The sequence below is a fragment of the Indicator indicator genome, chromosome 23, assembly GCF_027791375.1.
Source record: "Indicator indicator isolate 239-I01 chromosome 23, UM_Iind_1.1, whole genome shotgun sequence".
In the NCBI taxonomy this organism is placed as follows: domain Eukaryota; kingdom Metazoa; phylum Chordata; class Aves; order Piciformes; family Indicatoridae; genus Indicator; species Indicator indicator.
The window spans coordinates 6,687,421-6,703,815 of record NC_072032.1 but is presented as its reverse complement, the minus strand read 5'-3'; the positions used below and the strand labels follow the sequence as shown (position 1 = coordinate 6,703,815).

The window sequence follows — 16,395 nt, the reverse complement described above, 5'->3', positions numbered from 1 at the left end:
TATCACCAGGTATGTCTGAGCCCTAAAAATATTTTTCAGCTGGTGAAATGTTGTATGGCTGGCCAAGGCCCTAATCCTTACATGGTCTGTAACCTCTGTCAAACTAGTTTGAAACTGATGAGCAGATTTTGTGTTTTGTGTAAAATCCAATGAGGTTTTAAGTCTGTTTGCCTGAGGGAAGCAAACTAAAATGCAAGATAAAAATGCAGGTTTAACCTTTCTCTTTTATATTTTTCTTAGTGGAAAAAGAGTTTTGTCAGAATTTTTCTGAGCAATTCTTAATCTCCTGCTTTTTAGCCTGATTTTCAGAGCTGACTCTACCTTGCAATGCTGCATTCAGTTGATTTCACTGGTGCATAGCATGTACATTTGAGACTTGGATGTTATCATGTTGGGGTTGCTCATTTACTCAGTATCTATTTCTCTTTGGATTCCTTTTCATACTCAGTACCCAAAGGTTTGTCAATTGGATTTTGAATCTCACAGTACTCTTTGATCTCCTTCTTCCATTAATTAATAGATTAGCATTGGTTTCTTGAAAATACTGAGGTTTTTTAATGAGGAAAATTGCTTATGTGTGGTGTTGGTTTGTTTGGGTTTTTTCTCCTTCTCTCTATAACCAATTAATTGAATCATATTTGGTCTATGAAAAGTTAGGTTGTTAGAATACACCTGTGTTCCATGCTGTCGTGTTTTTAGGTGATAATGAAGTTATTTGTTTCTGTGAGAGGCTATTTAAGAACAATTCCACCTGTCAGTTTTCCTTCTAGAAAGCTGAGTTTGTTAATGTTGCTTTTTTGAAAAATGGGTACTGCCACATTCCTGGGAAAAAGAGCAACTGGGAAATGTTCCTGGTATTGCTGCTGTTAAAACTATCTTCTGCTGAAATGTCATGTATGCTGAGAGAGGGAAAAGGAGCTGCTCTTTCCTGGACTGCTTTTCTTCCAAAGACTTGGATCCTTTTGAGAAGAAACAGGCTAATAATACCTTGAGGTCAGCAAAAGGTTCTAATGAGGCCTGGATTTCTCATGACTGATGCAATTATGAAATTTTTCATGAGAAATGTCTCCTCAGCACAGTTACACAATGGTTGAGTTTGGAAGGGACATTTGCTGGTAGTCTGGCCCAGCCTTCCTGCTCAAAGCAAGATCATCTAGAGGAGGTTGGTCAGTGCTGTGTCAAATGATGTTTTGGATATCACCAAAGATGGATGCTCCAGAATTGCTGTTGCAGTGTTAGACCATTCTCACAAACTGTTTGAGTGGAATTTGCTGTATTTCAGTCTGTGTCCGTTTTTTTTTGTCCTTCCACATGACACCACTGAGAGGAGTCTGGCTCTCTGCTTTCCTCTTCCCTGCCCAGAAAGGGAACACACGTGGATAAGATCCCTGAGTCTTCTCTCTCGAGGCTGAACAGTCCTAACTCTCTCAGCCTCTCCTTGTATGACAGATGCTCCAAGTCCCAAATCATCATTGTGATCCTTCACTGGACTCATTGCAGTATGTCCACACACTGTACTGCTGAGCCTAGAACTGGATCCAGTACCCCTAATGTCTGCCTAGTATTGAGCAGAGTGGAGCAGTCACCTCCCTTGATATGCTGGCAGTGCTCTGCTGAGTGCAGTTCAGGATTGCTTCCTACTTAATCAGCTGATCAGCCCTTGCTACTACTTTCTACACACACTGTTCTGTATGCCTGCAAAATATCATCCAATTTGTTTCTTTTTTTTATAGTGGGGTAATGAAGTCATGTTGTTTGTTTGTTGCTAGGCAGGGTTCCTATTCCTGGATGTTCTTGATTATTTCTAGCAGTGTCTCATTTGTCACTGATAGTGGTCACAGACTCATAGAATGCTGGGGTTCAGAAGGGACTGCTGGAGATCATCTAGCCCACCCCCACTGCTAAAGCAGGGTCACCAAGAGCAGGTTACTTGGGCAGGTTTGGAATCTCTGCAAAGAAAGAAACTCCACAGCCCCTCTGGGCAGCCTGCTCCAGGGCTCTGGCACCCTTACAGCAAAGAATGTTTTCCTTATGTTTAGGTGGAACTTCTTGTGTCCCAGTTTGTGCTCCTTGTCCTATCACTGGGCATCACTGACAAGAGCCCAGTCCTGTCCTCCTGACCCTCACCCTGTAGCTATCCATCAGCATTGAGCAAGATCCCCTCTGTCAGCTTATTTCCAGGCTGACCAGCGCTCAGTCTGCCAGCCTCTCCTCTTAAGAGAGATGCTCCTCAGCATTTTCCTAGCCCTCCTTGGATTCTCTCCAGTAGTTCCCTGTCTTTCTAAACGGTCATTAAATATCTGATTGGTGTGAAATGCTGTCGGTTTTTGGAGTACTGTTTTTTAGCTAAGATAAAGATCTAGTGCTTTTACTTCACTACAAGATTTTTCCACTGGTATAGATGAAAGAATTCTGTGGATGCTCTGAAAATATTAATATGTGCAAAAGGAAATAATACTAATGCTGAGTAGGAAAAAAGGATGGGAGAAATACCTGATCTGTAGAGGAGATGGAAAATTGTTCTTTTGTTGTTTTGTTTTCGTACAGGCTGACCAAGGTCCAAATGCTTGTGAATGTCACGTTTGCAAACAAGAAGCCTCAGGTCTAACAGCCTCTGCACTTGCAACTGGACGCCTGCCTGCTGGCCACCAGTTTATGAATCCTGAAAAACCTGCACATCCTGCACTTCATCTTTATCCTCACATCCATGGACATATACCATTGCATACAATCCCTCATCTGCCTCGTCCTCTTATCCACCCCACCTTGTATACAGCGTCTCCCTTCACACACAATAAGGTAAGCCTGAGGCAGGGAGAATGCTGCACTCCTCTGTGAGCCAGTATTGCTGAGTGTCAGGGAAGCCATGGAAGCTGCTTGGAGTTGTGGTCTGTTTATAGGAGTCTGCATGGAGCGAATAGTGAGGGGTAGGAGCCAGGGCAGCTTCAGAGCTGGTAGAAGATTCATACAGCAGGGCTAAGGGTGACTTTTGCCAGGAAAATTATTTCCTTACCCTGATAAGAAAGCATGTGGAGTCAAATGAGGCTTGAATGATAGAAACAGTGATGGAACTTTAGTCCATGTAATAGGACTCATTAAATCTTCATTTCATATATATCAGAGGTCAAAATTTAATATTCTTTTCTGGCAGTGTCCTGAGGTGTCTAGTTAAAAATGTAAGTGATTTCTTTACTTTTTGAGAAAAATGTGTCGCAGGAGTCTATTTGCAAAGAGTTTTGAGCGCTTTGAGAAAACGTGGGCATTTTGCAGATTCTGAAAAATTCTTTTGACCCCAAACTTGTAAGTAATGAGCAAGAGGAAGATGTGGAACAATGATTGGGACCAAGTGAGAGCTTTTCAGAAGGAGGAGCCAAAAGCAAGCCTTGCTCTTGCTGTGGTGTAGTTTCACATCGGTGCTGCTGAAAGGGGCAAAGCCTTTGTCCTTAGCTACACATTCCTGTTGTCTCCTTGACATCTAGTCCAGTTATCCTGTGGTTGGAAGGAGGCTAGATAAGTTCACAGTGATGACTGTTACTTACTCTTGCTGTCCTTCTTGACATCCGATTGAGTTTTTCTGTCTTCTCAGTGTCCCTTCCTCATCTGTTGCAGTATACCAGTTCTGTAACTGCAGTGTGCCAGCCTGCCATTTCTCAACAGCCCACTACCATTTTTCTGAAACCCTAATTGTACCCCACCTTTGTCATCCTTCCAGAGCTGTTCCTTCATCCCTCATAGTGGTGTACTCAAGCTCCCATCTATCTGCTCAAGCTCCCATCACTGATCTCTGAGGCTGCACCAGAAGCCCCATGCACAGCAGCAGGCTGCTGGCACTGAGCGGCTTTGTAATGCAGGCCAGATCTGTTAGGTCTGGCACAGAACCTGACCCAGCTGGGTGTTTGTGTATTTATGTTGTGCTGGAGCTGGAAAGACATGTGCAGCAACTGAAGCTTTAAGGAGTATTTAGCTTTGAAGACCCAGCTGAGTTCAGCAGAGCTGGTAGTTGAAGGAACTAATAAGCCCTGCTGCATCAGTTTTGGCTCCTCATGGATAGCCTGTTCTGAAATTGTGAAGTGTTTCATTGTACCCACAATTAGAGTGAAAACCCATCTGTATAGCAAAAGGAGAGTGGGTATATTAGTAGTTTCCTTGGCCAGAAATGTTTTAGATTTTTATCTCTGAAATGTCACTGGACTCAGGTGATAGTTTTGGTATCTATATCTACTTCTGCCTAGTTTTTCATTGTATCTAATCTAGAGCAAAAATAGAACCAACTCACTTTTCCTTGACTTCTTGAGGGTGACAGGGATTGAGTGGGATGTTTGCATTGCACAGGATCTCTGAGAGAAAGTTATATTTTAGAATGTGAATAAATTATTTCAGACAGAAGAAAAGGGGGGAGCCAGAACAATATCCCTTTATAAACCAAGAAAAAGCCTGTGTACCTTTTTCTTTTCCCCAACTGCTTCTTAAAATGAAAAAATGTATTCCTTGCCTGCTAAAGTCAGGAACCTGTTACTACCTAGAGATGAAAAAGGTGGAAGACTATAATCAACTTAGAAATGTTTAATTTCTTTTTCTCCTGCACTTATTTTTCACCCTGAAGTGTTTGCAAACCCTTTATCACAATTGTCTTATGTGCTAATGATTATCATGTCACAGAGGATTGTTTTTGGTAGCTTGGGATTTGAAAGGTAATAATTCCTAACAAGTTCTCCACAGCTTTTAATGAAAAATGAGAGTCTACCAGTACATATTAACCCAAGTCTTTTTGGAGAACATTTCTGTATTCATCAGTTAGCTGAATCTAAGAGCAGTGTTTGATTATGAAGTGTATTCATGTCCATGCAGTCTATGGAATATGTTATCTGTTCTAAAAGTCAACAAACCAGTCTTTTTATCATTCTGGGAAATACTGGTAATTGTGCTTTTTAGAATGCCTTTCCCAGTTGAAACACTGATTTGAATATTGCTGTTGGAGTGACTGTGTAAGCAAACAGAATATTAATGAGGAAAATACTCTTTTATTTTTGTAGGCATTACCGCCAGCACCAGTTCAGAATCATACAAACAAGCATCAAGTATTCAATGCATCTCTCCAAGATCATATTTATCCAAGCTGTTTTGGGAGCACTCCAGATTGGAATAGCTCTAAATTTATAAGTCTTTGGGGTTCAGAGATGATGAATGACAAGAACTGGAATCCTGCTACATTTTTGCCTGATACAATTCCTGGTGAGGATTTGTTACTACTTCACACTGACTAGTTAGAAGCCTTATGTTCTGAAATGCTGTGTGACACTTTTTGCCAGGAATGGTAGGTTTCATCACTGTGATTTTAGAAGATGACATTCTGGCAGAGCTTTGCTGCCATTTCTGCTCCAGGAGGGCTGAAAAATAAAACATAAATTCTTGTGTATTGGGAAAGGATGCTAAAGGCGAAGAACTAACACGTTATTTTTCACCTGTGGTCACTTTAGAGGTATTTTTGTCTGCAGAAATTTAAGGTTGCAAAGAAATAGGAATTAAAGGAAAGTTTTTAAGTAGCTTTTGATCTTCTGCCACAAAGGCCTGCTCCCTCTCTACAGGGTTGTAAGAGCACTGGTGGCATGGTATTACACCCTGTACACAGGTAACTGCATTGCCATTCAAAAAGGCACAGGCATAAGTTAAGCAAAATATTAAGTCTTTGGAAATACTGTTAATCAAGTGGAAAAAGAAGAGAAATGAGAGAGATTTTTCCATTCACGCCATTGCAGATATTAAAATGCTCATTTTATTTTACTTATATGAAAAAGGAAGCTTGGGTCTGTGTGTTGGCTTTTTTTCAAACTGATTGCTGCTAACTTGGGTTGGGCTACTGCAGTAACACCTAAAACAAAAGGCTTTTAAAAACCTCCAGAAACCTTCCCCAGCAGGATAGCTCAGCCATTTACAACTGCAGTTGTGAGTAGCTGTTCCAACAAGTCCTTAGGGGCAAGCTTGTGTGGAAGGTGTTACTGTACTTAGCTGGGGTTTCCAGTAAGCTAGGATATGAGGCGATATTGAGAGAAGGGCATGTTATTTCTCCTTATTGCATGGCAAACCTGGACTTATATTGAAGCTGACGTTCTTAGCATGCAGAATGAGGTTCATTTTTAATTTTTCAGTTATAAATGGGTAATGATATCTGTAGCATTTTTGCTATTTGTTAATACACATTGAGTAGTGTTCTGAAAATTGTAACTTGAAGGTTTGTCACTTCTGAGGCTTTTCAGCACATTTTGCTACAGCTATTTTATTTGGGAGACGTGGAGAAGGAAAGGAGGATCACTTCACTAATCCTACTAAACCAACACAAACAAAATATCCTTGTTATTTTGTATCTGAATTAGTGAACGGTTAATTCTAAATGCCATAAAGAGAATTCTGTAGTTCTGTGATACTTAATTGCTGTGTGTTTCACTTTGAAGGGAGTGATATATTAGCACCAGCACTCTCAGAAATAAGACCAGAAGCACTTCCTACTACGTCTAGCAACGAAGCAACAGCAGTTACTGACAGCAAAGAGAAAAAGAATGCTGCAAAGAAGAAATGTCTATACAATTTCCAGGATGCCTTTATGGAAGCTAATAAAGTTGTCATGGCAACTTCTTCTGCCACTTCTTCTGTCTCCTGCACAGCAACTACAGTGCAGTCAAGCAGCAACCAGTTCAAAGTATCATCCAAGAGACCTTCATCAATAGGTAAGGATTTGTTACTCACATAGAGGTTAGTAACTGACTAACTAGTAACTGACTCAAGAACATTTAACCATAAATCTTTGTGTGTTTATTTTAGTAAGAACTTTGAAAGAACCTTTGGTGTTAGAGTTTGGAACCAGTAATAGGAGGGTGTTGAAATGCTGCTGATTTTTACAGCAACTGAGAACATCCAGCACTGTGTGTGGTTGATTGTTTGGGTAGCTAATGGAGACTCATTGACTAGTTGTTAATAATTGTTAATAAGTGATTTCTTTTCTCCCCAATTTAGGTGAAGTGTTTCACAATATTAATAAAGAGGACCATAGACATTCTGCACCAGTTGCACCACGAAATAGTCCTACCAGTTTAGCATCCCTTCCTTCACTGTCTCCTGCTGCACTGTCTCCAGCCTCGACACCTCATCTTCCAAATCTTGCTGCCCCTTCTTTCCCCAAAACTGCTGCAACAGCCCCTGGATTTGTGGATCCTCATTCAGGTCTTTGTCCTACGACGGTTGCACCTCCTACTTCAACCACAGACAGCTCTGTAAGTGCCCCACCAAGTGTCTGCAGGTAAGTTTATTGTTGCTATTGTTCTTTTTTTACAGTAGAAAAGGAATTGAAGTAGTGCTTCTCATTTGCAAGTGGTCAAAGTGTGCAAGAACTGTGTGCTCAGCAAATGAGACAGTTCAGATGCTCAGTGTTTAACTTGATGTGAGACTTTGCAAACAGGATTTCTATGGCAGAATCTAGTTACTGAGTTTAGAGACTTCAAAACAAAGTTTTGATCTCTTTCAGAGATGCGACCTGAGTTAAGTCAAGCTCTATTCTTTCTTACTCTGTCATTGCCAGTAGCAACTGCTGCTGCTGACACACAAGTGACTGTTTTCTGTCATTTTGGCTTTGCAGAGCAAGCAGGAATGAACAGCTGTGAAAAAGTCAGGAGTCTGTAGACAGATTTAGCTCAAACTACAGAAATGTCACACATGGTCTTGAAACCTGCCACATAGCAACACATTTTCATCAGTACGCTTAAGTATCAGTCCCACCATTTGTAGAGTGGTTGTGGTGCAGAAGTATGGTCTGATTTCCAAAGAATTTCAAAGGTCCTGGAGGTTTTGAGTAGATTGGTGGAGTTATCTTATGGTTACCTGTTGTGACAGACTGACCACAGTGTCAACTCTTTGATCTGTCTCAAGAGTCCAGGTGTAACAGAAAAGCAGTTGAGTGATTGCTCTGGAAGTACTCTGTGACCTGTAGGGCTATGGTCTTCGTTGTAATCACAGAATGGTCGTGGTTGAAAGGGACCTCTGGAGATCATTTAGTTGTCTTTTTTAATTAAATACTTTTAACTTTTGAAGCAAATCACATTGTTTTAGAAGAATTGGACAGCAGATAGGTTGGACACAGTTATGCAGAGCTCTGAAGCAGTCAACTGCTCTGTACCTGCTTATTGAAGAGAAATGCTAGTTATTTCTCTTGAGAAGAAAGGTGCAAACAACACCATGGGAATATTTTGGTTTTAGTTGACCTTGAATTTTTGAAGTCAAAAGTTTGCAAATCTATCTAAAACCAAGGGATCTGAGAAAAGTTGATTTCTTTGCAGCTGCACATCTCTCTTCAGCGCACAATGACATGGGCAGCAGTTTCCAAAGCATTCCATTTACAAAGAAAGTAGAATCACTGCTTTGGAAACTTTTACCTGTTCAAAGCCATGAAGAACAATTCCAAAACTCATTCTCTAGTTCTTGTTCAATGAGTTTTTATAAATCACTTTCCCATGTATCATCTTACCTTGGTTTTGCAAGCTCCTTAATGTAGGCTTTAGGATTTGATGCATCACTGGTGGCTGAGGGTCTTTGTTCCTGGTAGATGTGTTTGCTCAAGTACCTTATTTATTATCATGTGGTATTTTTATACGCTGGTTCTTTCTTTAACATAGTGATCCTGACTGTGAGGGCCATCGCTGTGAGAACAGTAACACGTATGACCATCAGCAATATGATGGAGAAGAGAGCCAAGATGAAGACAGCTGTTCAGAGCATAGCTCCAGTACCTCAACATCCACAAATCAGAAAGAAGGCAAATACTGTGACTGCTGTTACTGTGAGTTCTTCGGCCATGGAGGAGTAAGTAGTTGAATTTTTATATTGGTTTTATTTGCTTTCTTGTCACTTACTCATCGCTGATTGCATGTGATTTATCAGGCTGCAGCTAAGGGGGGATGGTATTGGAGCTTACTCAAAAGAATTAGTAAAAGGAACATGAGCAGGTGTTTTCCATTGTGACATGAAAAACTGAAACAAACCTTTCCAGTTGAGAGCAATTCAAGGGCAATGAAAACGAGTAAAATCTGTAGGAAGCACCTGACTTGGATAATAGATACCATGTTTGGTTGAAAGTGCAAACAGGAGCACTGAGGCATCGAAATAGCTGTACAAAATTCATGCCTTCGTTTGGAGGGGTGTAATTATAAACAATGCCATGAATTGGGGTAAAAGTACTATCCTAAAAGTAGGAGAGTCTGGAAAATGTGCATGGCAATTTCTGAGCTGCTCTCCCAGCTGTAAAAATAAAAATCCTGAAAGCATTCACTTGAATTTGGTTTAAAAAAGAAGGGGGGTGGGGGGAAGAAGAAATTCTTTTTACGTAGAACATAGACAATTACACCTTTATCAAAGGAAAACCCATCTGCATCTTACAAGTTTTCAGTATTACAATTATCTTTACTGGTACTGCCTAGTGTTTGTATTTAAAGGGTGTTTTGAAGAAATTATGAAGTTCAAAAGCATGCAGGTTATACAAAAAATTTTCCTTTATTTTTTATATTTAATACTGTTTGAATCATTCTGTGTTTAACTTCATACCAGTAACACATTTGTTGAGCTCTTGATAATCGTTATCTTTCCACTTGCATAAATGAAATGCTAAAGGCTGTTTAGTTGCCACATTTTTTCCGAAGCTACAATTTCACTTTTCCTCTGACCTCATTTGCAAACCTGTGTATAGTCTGTTTTAATAATCAATTAAGTGGTAGAATTGAAGTCTTTGACATGTTTTTTTCTTCACTGAAGTAAAAACTCAGTTTTTTAGCCATGTGTTTGATCAGGTGCAGTTTCATCTTAGGGCTTGAACTGAATTAGAGGCCCCTGCCCTGTGGCTGAAAGGGATAGGGAGAGGATCTCGTTGCTCATTGCTTGTTCTCTCCATGTCCGTGATTGGTCTATCTCTCGCTGCACAGTAAGTTACTCCTTCTGCTGAAGTGGCAGAACTCTACAGGATTTTTAAGTTGATAGGTTTTGCTGGTTTCATGGCTTGAACCAGGGTAGCTCCAAACAGATGAGCACCAGATCTGGTGCAGGAGGTGAGAGGGTAAGGCAGCAGGGGAGGAGGAATGAGGAGTTGAGAGCCTGGAGCATTGAACAGGAATACAGACAGTAAACATGACACAGATTCAGCTTGCAGAGTGTTGTTAACAGGTTATTGGTGCTGCTCTGCTGGAGGCTGTGCTGGCACGTTTCAGTGCAGGGTGATCAGGCCCTCACAGTTACAGCAAGGCCCACGTAGCCCAAACTCTGAAACAGACTTCATAGGAAATGGAAACAGCAGAAAATGTCTGCTGCTTTCCATGTGGTATGCTGATCACAAGAGACTATAGAAATCTCCTTTCTTGCTTTTAAAAGTGTTTCTTTGTCTTCTCACTTGTGCATTCCTCTGCAAGATCAGTCAGTTGTTTGGAAAGTAAAATTCACAGCCTAGCACCAGGTCTGGCTAAAAACACCTTCAGGTACACTTGCAAACAATAAAGAGTTTTATATTCAGGTTTGGACTTTCCAAGTTATTTGAAAGTCTCTAAAACTTCAAAATCTCAAAAATATTTGGGTCATTGCAATTTTTACATGTAGTCACTACATTTTGTCTCGTGTCCTTCAGCCTCCAGCTGCACCAACCAGTAGAAATTATGCAGAGATGCGAGAAAAGCTTCGTTTGCGTCTAACAAAAAGGAAAGAGGAACAGCCCAAGAAACCAGATCAGATCTCTGAAAGGGAAAGTGTTGTTGACCATCGAAAGGTGGAAGACTTGCTACAATTTATAAACAGCTCTGAAACCAAACCAGTAAGCAGTTCTCGGGCAGCCAAGCGAGCCAGGCATAAGCAAAGGAAGGTAAGACATCAAAGTGTGTTTACCCTGGACCTTATGGTTGGTGTCCTTGCAGAGTGCACAGACTCAACTGCATCTGACTGTACAGCAGTGGTGTGATTTTTCCGTAGCTGTGGCACACTGCCTATCTGTGTACAAAGTTAGCTGACCTGTTCTGCTACTCCCTGAGAAGTTAGGTAGGACACTGGGAAGATGCCTCACAATGTCATTCTGTGTTTCGTTGCAAGTCAGCTTTGTACTGGAATTTCTAAAGGTGTTTCCAAGTGTCAGAAATGTCAGGAATTTGATTTGTTTAGTAGAATTGGCATTTAAAAGTGGGGAAAGTTAGAAAAGTAGTGGTTTTGCTTTGGGATAATGGTTATGATACAGTATCTCTGTAGGAGAGCAGAAGACATAAGGTCAGTGCTTTCATGAAAGAGAAGTTGAGATTTGATATTTTTAGAATGATTGCACTGGGCACCTTGTTGTCCTGATCAAGTGCAGTGCCACAGGATGGCACAAAGGGCTGTCCCAGTCCAGAGAGAAGTGCCAAGCTGCAGAAAGGGGTGAGGGAAAAAGTTACAGGTTGCTTTCAAAGGGAAATTGGCAAAAACATTTCTTAAAACAGTGAAATTATTTTTTTGTCAAATATTATTGGTTGAGTTAAACTCCGTATAGATTTCCCCTATTAGGTTGAACAAGCAGGGAATTTGCTTTTCATACTGCAATTCAAGTATCAGCCTTAGGCTCCAGGTGCAATGAGATTTGGTTACTAAATGGGTTTGAATTCTGTTAAGTACCTTGTGTGACTACACTGTAAATGTTTCTTGTGTGTGAATTTCTCTGCTGCTACTAATTCTTTGTTCTTTAAATGCTTCCATGGGTTTGGAAGACCTGATGTTCACCAGTTCTAGTCTTTGTGCTCATGTTGTAGCACTCTTCATCAACCTAAAGCCTTAGTGAGTTCTATAAATAAACTTCACAAAATGCACAATGTAAAACTTGCTTTGCTCTTGCAGTGTAGTCGGAGCATAGGAAGTGGAAGATTCTCATTTTTCTGTGACTTATATTTGTAAAAGTGATGGGCAAGAAAACCAAGGGGCTTGGTTTTTCTCTGTGTATGACTTTGATTTTGCAAGTGATGCAAGGTCAGTGCTTCACAGCAAAGTTTTAGGCAAAATCCCTTATGTCTTTATTTCATGTGGTTAATGAGCTTATGGCTGACAGAAGAAAACTTAACTGTCTTTATTTTTGACAGCTTTTAATGCAGCTTTTCATGTGCTCAATGTTTTCCTGTAAAATGTTTTTCATGATTGCTCTTCCTAATGTTTATGAACACTGAAACAGAGCAACTCTGCTACCGCAGCAAGAGAGCAGAGCAGGTAAATGGTGCAGCCTGAGTTACCTTAGTTACAGAGTCGTTGAGAATGAAGCTGAATGGTTCATTTGCAGCAAGTTTTTGTAGTTGTAGAAGACTTGGATATTGAGTAGGCATAGCAGCAGCAAAGGTCAACAGATGGCCTTGACAGCAGTCAAATACATTACAGAAATATGGAAAATAGAAATGTCGAAAGGATTGTAACAAACTTTAAGGGGAACTTGTATAAACAGTTACTTGCTTACTGCAGACTTAATGTGTTAATAGCCTTCATAGTAGTAATAATCCCTAAGCCTCTCATTGCCAAAGTGTTTGTCACTTTCTATAAACCTGTTGTTCTGTAGCTTGAAGAAAAAGCTCGACTCGAAGCAGAAGCCAGGGAGCGGGAGCATCACCAGTTGCTTGAGGAGCAGAGGCGGCGTGAGGAAGAAGAGGAGGAGAGGCTGAAACAAGAATTACAAAGGCTTCAAGAGCTTCAGCAGTTGCGGGCTGTAAAGAAAAAGAAGAAAGAACGCCCCAGCAAGGACTGTCAGAAGGTGGACATGCTCCCTCGCAACTGCCAGGCAGTGAAGGAGTCTGTCCCGAGCACACCCCAAGACCTGCAGAACGGTACACTGGAGCAGCCAGAAAAGGTAGAAACCTCCGCCTCACTGTCAAGACACCTGAATCATACAGAACAGAGGCCAGTTTCAGAGACAGGCTGTGAACTATCCAATCCTGTAAACACTAGAGACTCCAAGCTGCTTTATCAGAAAGAGGGGAGTGTAAAGCAGCATGAGCCACTCTCTTTTCTGCTGGATATTATGCATCAACATAAAGAAGGAAACAGCAAACAGAAACTAAAGCAGATAAACAAACCGTGTGCTGAACAAGTGAAAAAGCCTGTTGAGTCCCCCAAAGCAGCTGAGATTCAGACTAAACCCAGAAACCAAATAGAATCCAAAGCAAAAGCAGCAGAGCTCCCAATGCTTGCAGAACCTAAAAAAGAGGAGAAGAAATTAAACAATAACAACAAAAAACAGCTGAACCATGTAAAGGAGGAGAAAGCACCAGTAACAAGTGAATCCCCTTCACCAAGTGAACAACAGCAAAATAATAAGCTAATACTTGCAGACTCTCCTCAACCAAAAGGCAAGAACAAGAAAAACAAGAAGAAAAAAGGAGATAAAGTCAACAATTCCATTGGTAAGTGTATAGGAAAGTTGAACTTGAGTTGGTTGTTATTGTTACCATTTAAGTCCAGAAGTTGGAAATCTTTATATTCAGTCATTCTTGCCAATGTACTTCAGAGAAACAGCATAAATGGTGTCAGGAGAACTCAAGTCTTTGTAATTATAGCAATAAGGAGATGTTATAGATGTAGTAAAAGATGCTTTAAAGAATGAATAAATTAGCCCATGCTGCTGTTTTTGTATGGGGCTCTTGTCAGATAAGAAAGGCAATCCCTTCTGGAAAGATGTCTTGGATTCAGCTGGGATAGAGTTATTAAAACCTCACTTGCTTTAAATAAATGTTAATTAAACAATATGCTGAAATCCATTAGGAACTTATTTTAAAGGCAAGGCTGTTCCTCAAAGAGCATTAAGAGTATAGTCTCAAGTTTTTCTTCCAGACTTTTTTTTTTTAATTTTCCTGAACGTCTTTCTGCCATTACCAGAGCTGAGAGGCATGTGCAGTATGGTTGGACTCGATCATAGAATGGCTTAAGTTGGAAGGGACCTCAGAGATCACCTGCTCCAACCTCCCCACCATGGGCAGGGAGACCTCTCAACTAGATTTGGCTGCTCAAGGCCTCATCCAACTTGGCCTTGAACACCCCCAGGGAGGAGGCATCCACAACCTCCCTGGGCAACCTGTTCCAGAGTCTCACCATCCTCCTACTAAATAACTTCTTCTTTAGATCCAGTCTGAACCTCTTCTCCCTCAGCTTCAAACCATTCCCCCTTGTCCTATCTCTAGACACCCTCATGAAAAGTCCCTCTGCAGCCTTCCTGTAGGATCCCTTCAAGTATTAGAAGGCAGCTCTATGGTCTCCCCAGTCTTCTCTAGGCTGAAAAACCCCAGCTCCCTCAGCTTACCCTCTTAGCAGAGGATCTTAGATATCTTAGATATTTTAGGTGTCTTAGATGTCTTTTCCAGCTGGAACAGTTCTGTAATTCTGATTCTACTGGCTGGTTGGCTTTGCCAGCACACTAATCAAACATGCTTTCTCAGGCACCAGTTTATTCCTGCACATGCTTGGGGGCCTACTGGGACTGCCAGTTGGGCTGTCAGCTTTGTAGTTGGACATGTGTCTGCTCAGAGCACCCAGGCATTGCCCTGGGGTCAGCTGGCATCTCTGTGGTAATGGTGCATGAATGAAATGTCTGCCCACCAGAACGAGTTCACGTTGCAGCTCTCTCTGCTGTTCTGCCTAGTAAGCACATGGAGATAGGAGACCTTAATCCTCTGGCATTCTGTGTCAGTATTTCAGAATCCTTATGTTTACTAAGCTTTGTTAAAAAAATGTAAACCAAATTCCTGGTTGTTGCCAGTCTGAGGTGTGGAGCCCAGCTTTGTTGTTCCATGGTTGGGTTGAGTCAGCTCACCAGTCTCTTTTTAACTCCTGATTGTGCTCAGTGTTTTCATGTTCATTGGGCAGTGATGCAGCACTGAACCATTTGATACCTTAGTTCTTGTGCATGTGGTGTTATGGTGTGTTTGGGTTTTGCTTGTTTTTAATTCACCTAGAAGAATGTGTTTGAGTCATTAGAGCAAGATACAAGTCTAGTTACGAGCAGGAAGAGAGGACTACAGACATCTGAAAGGGAAGCTATTGAAGGAAGGGTGGGGGTGGTGGAGGGTGTTTAGACCAGAAGAATGCAGGTAGTTCATTGCATCATTTCCTCCTCCCTGCCCCTCACCATTGTTTTTTTACTGCTGCTTACGTGTAGTTACAGTTTCTGAACACTGATGTTCAAATGTGAGAGAAATCCTACAGGGCCGTGTTTCTGAGTATGTCAAGAGAAAATTGTGCTGCTCTCTGAAAAGTTGGGACTGAGGCTCTACGTGGAGTAGCTCTGACTTCAGAAGGACCAAAAAGATTCTGTACTAATAACCAAAAGAGAAAAAAAGGCTATTTTTCAAGACATGGGGTTGATGTACCAAACTAGCAAAGGCACCAAAAATTATCTCAGGAAAAAAAAAAATTAGACTTTGGGTAATTGAAAGAGTGTGACAAGAGGTGAATTAAGTTGGGGGGTTTACCTGAGTTTTAAAAAGCAGTGTTAAGGCAGTGAACATGACTGCTTTTGGTGTGATCTGTTATTTTAATTCTTTATTATGAAGAGGCTGAAGACAACTGGAGCTGTAGGGAAGCCCTGGGTTAGTGGGCTTTCTGTCTCTTCAGGGGTAAGCTGCTCAGCTAAGCTGTACCTTCTCCTTAGCTCAAGGATTTTAGAGAGTTCTGGTGTATATTGGGTGTTTTCAGTTAGTTTTTGTCTTGCCCTTTTTGGAATGTGTTCTGAAGCTGCTTTAGAAATGAGCCTGCAGAGTATATGCATTAAGAAAAGAAACCTCAGGAGGAAAATCCTCAAACTGGACTCTACAACAATTATGCTCTCCGAATGATACACTGAGGAAGTACAGTATACCAACAGATTCCAGAGAGACTTTGTTACTGTAGCTGAGGCCTAAATTCAGGCCATATTTTAGTATGCTTAAAAAAAAAAAAAAATCTAGTTGTAGGTAACATGACTGTTGGAGATACAGCCTGATGATTGTACCCCAGAGGGAGCAGAGTAGCTCTACACTGAAAACTGAATTCTTCAAGTGTTTTTTTTAATAAATACTATTTTAAAATGTTTCTGAAGCTGCCTTTTTAATAGTAAGGCTGCCCAAGGCCTCATTCAGTCTGACCTGGAATGGCTGCAGGGACAGGACTTCAACCACCTCCCTGGGCATCCTGTTCCAGTGTTTTACTCCTTGTAAAGAACTTGTTAATATCCAACCTAAATCTGCCCTGCTTTAGTTTCAAACCATTGCCTCTCACTACAAGAACATCTTTAATACAACTTCTTCAAGCTGCTGCTTCTCTCCTTCCCCTTTCTCCATGGACTCTTAACATAGTGTCATCCTTTTTCCTTTGTAGATGATGTGTTTCTACCCAAAGACATTGATC

General features: G+C 41.1%; 1 protein-coding gene across 1 annotated transcript in view; it reads left to right on the top strand.

The window, feature by feature from the left end:
- The window catches only part of FAM193A (family with sequence similarity 193 member A), a 32,041-nt gene that overhangs the window by 14,201 nt on the left and 1,445 nt on the right, over positions 1–16,395 (top strand). Inside the window, exons 9-16 of the mRNA XM_054391405.1 lie at positions 2,548–2,799; positions 5,034–5,232; positions 6,450–6,722; positions 7,009–7,291; positions 8,661–8,847; positions 10,652–10,882; positions 12,581–13,421; positions 16,366–16,395. The exon at positions 16,366–16,395 is cut by the window's right edge and continues 52 nt beyond it. Of these exons, the coding sequence (XP_054247380.1) occupies positions 2,548–2,799; positions 5,034–5,232; positions 6,450–6,722; positions 7,009–7,291; positions 8,661–8,847; positions 10,652–10,882; positions 12,581–13,421; positions 16,366–16,395 (2,296 nt within the window). The remainder of the gene's footprint in view (positions 1–2,547; positions 2,800–5,033; positions 5,233–6,449; positions 6,723–7,008; positions 7,292–8,660; positions 8,848–10,651; positions 10,883–12,580; positions 13,422–16,365) is intronic.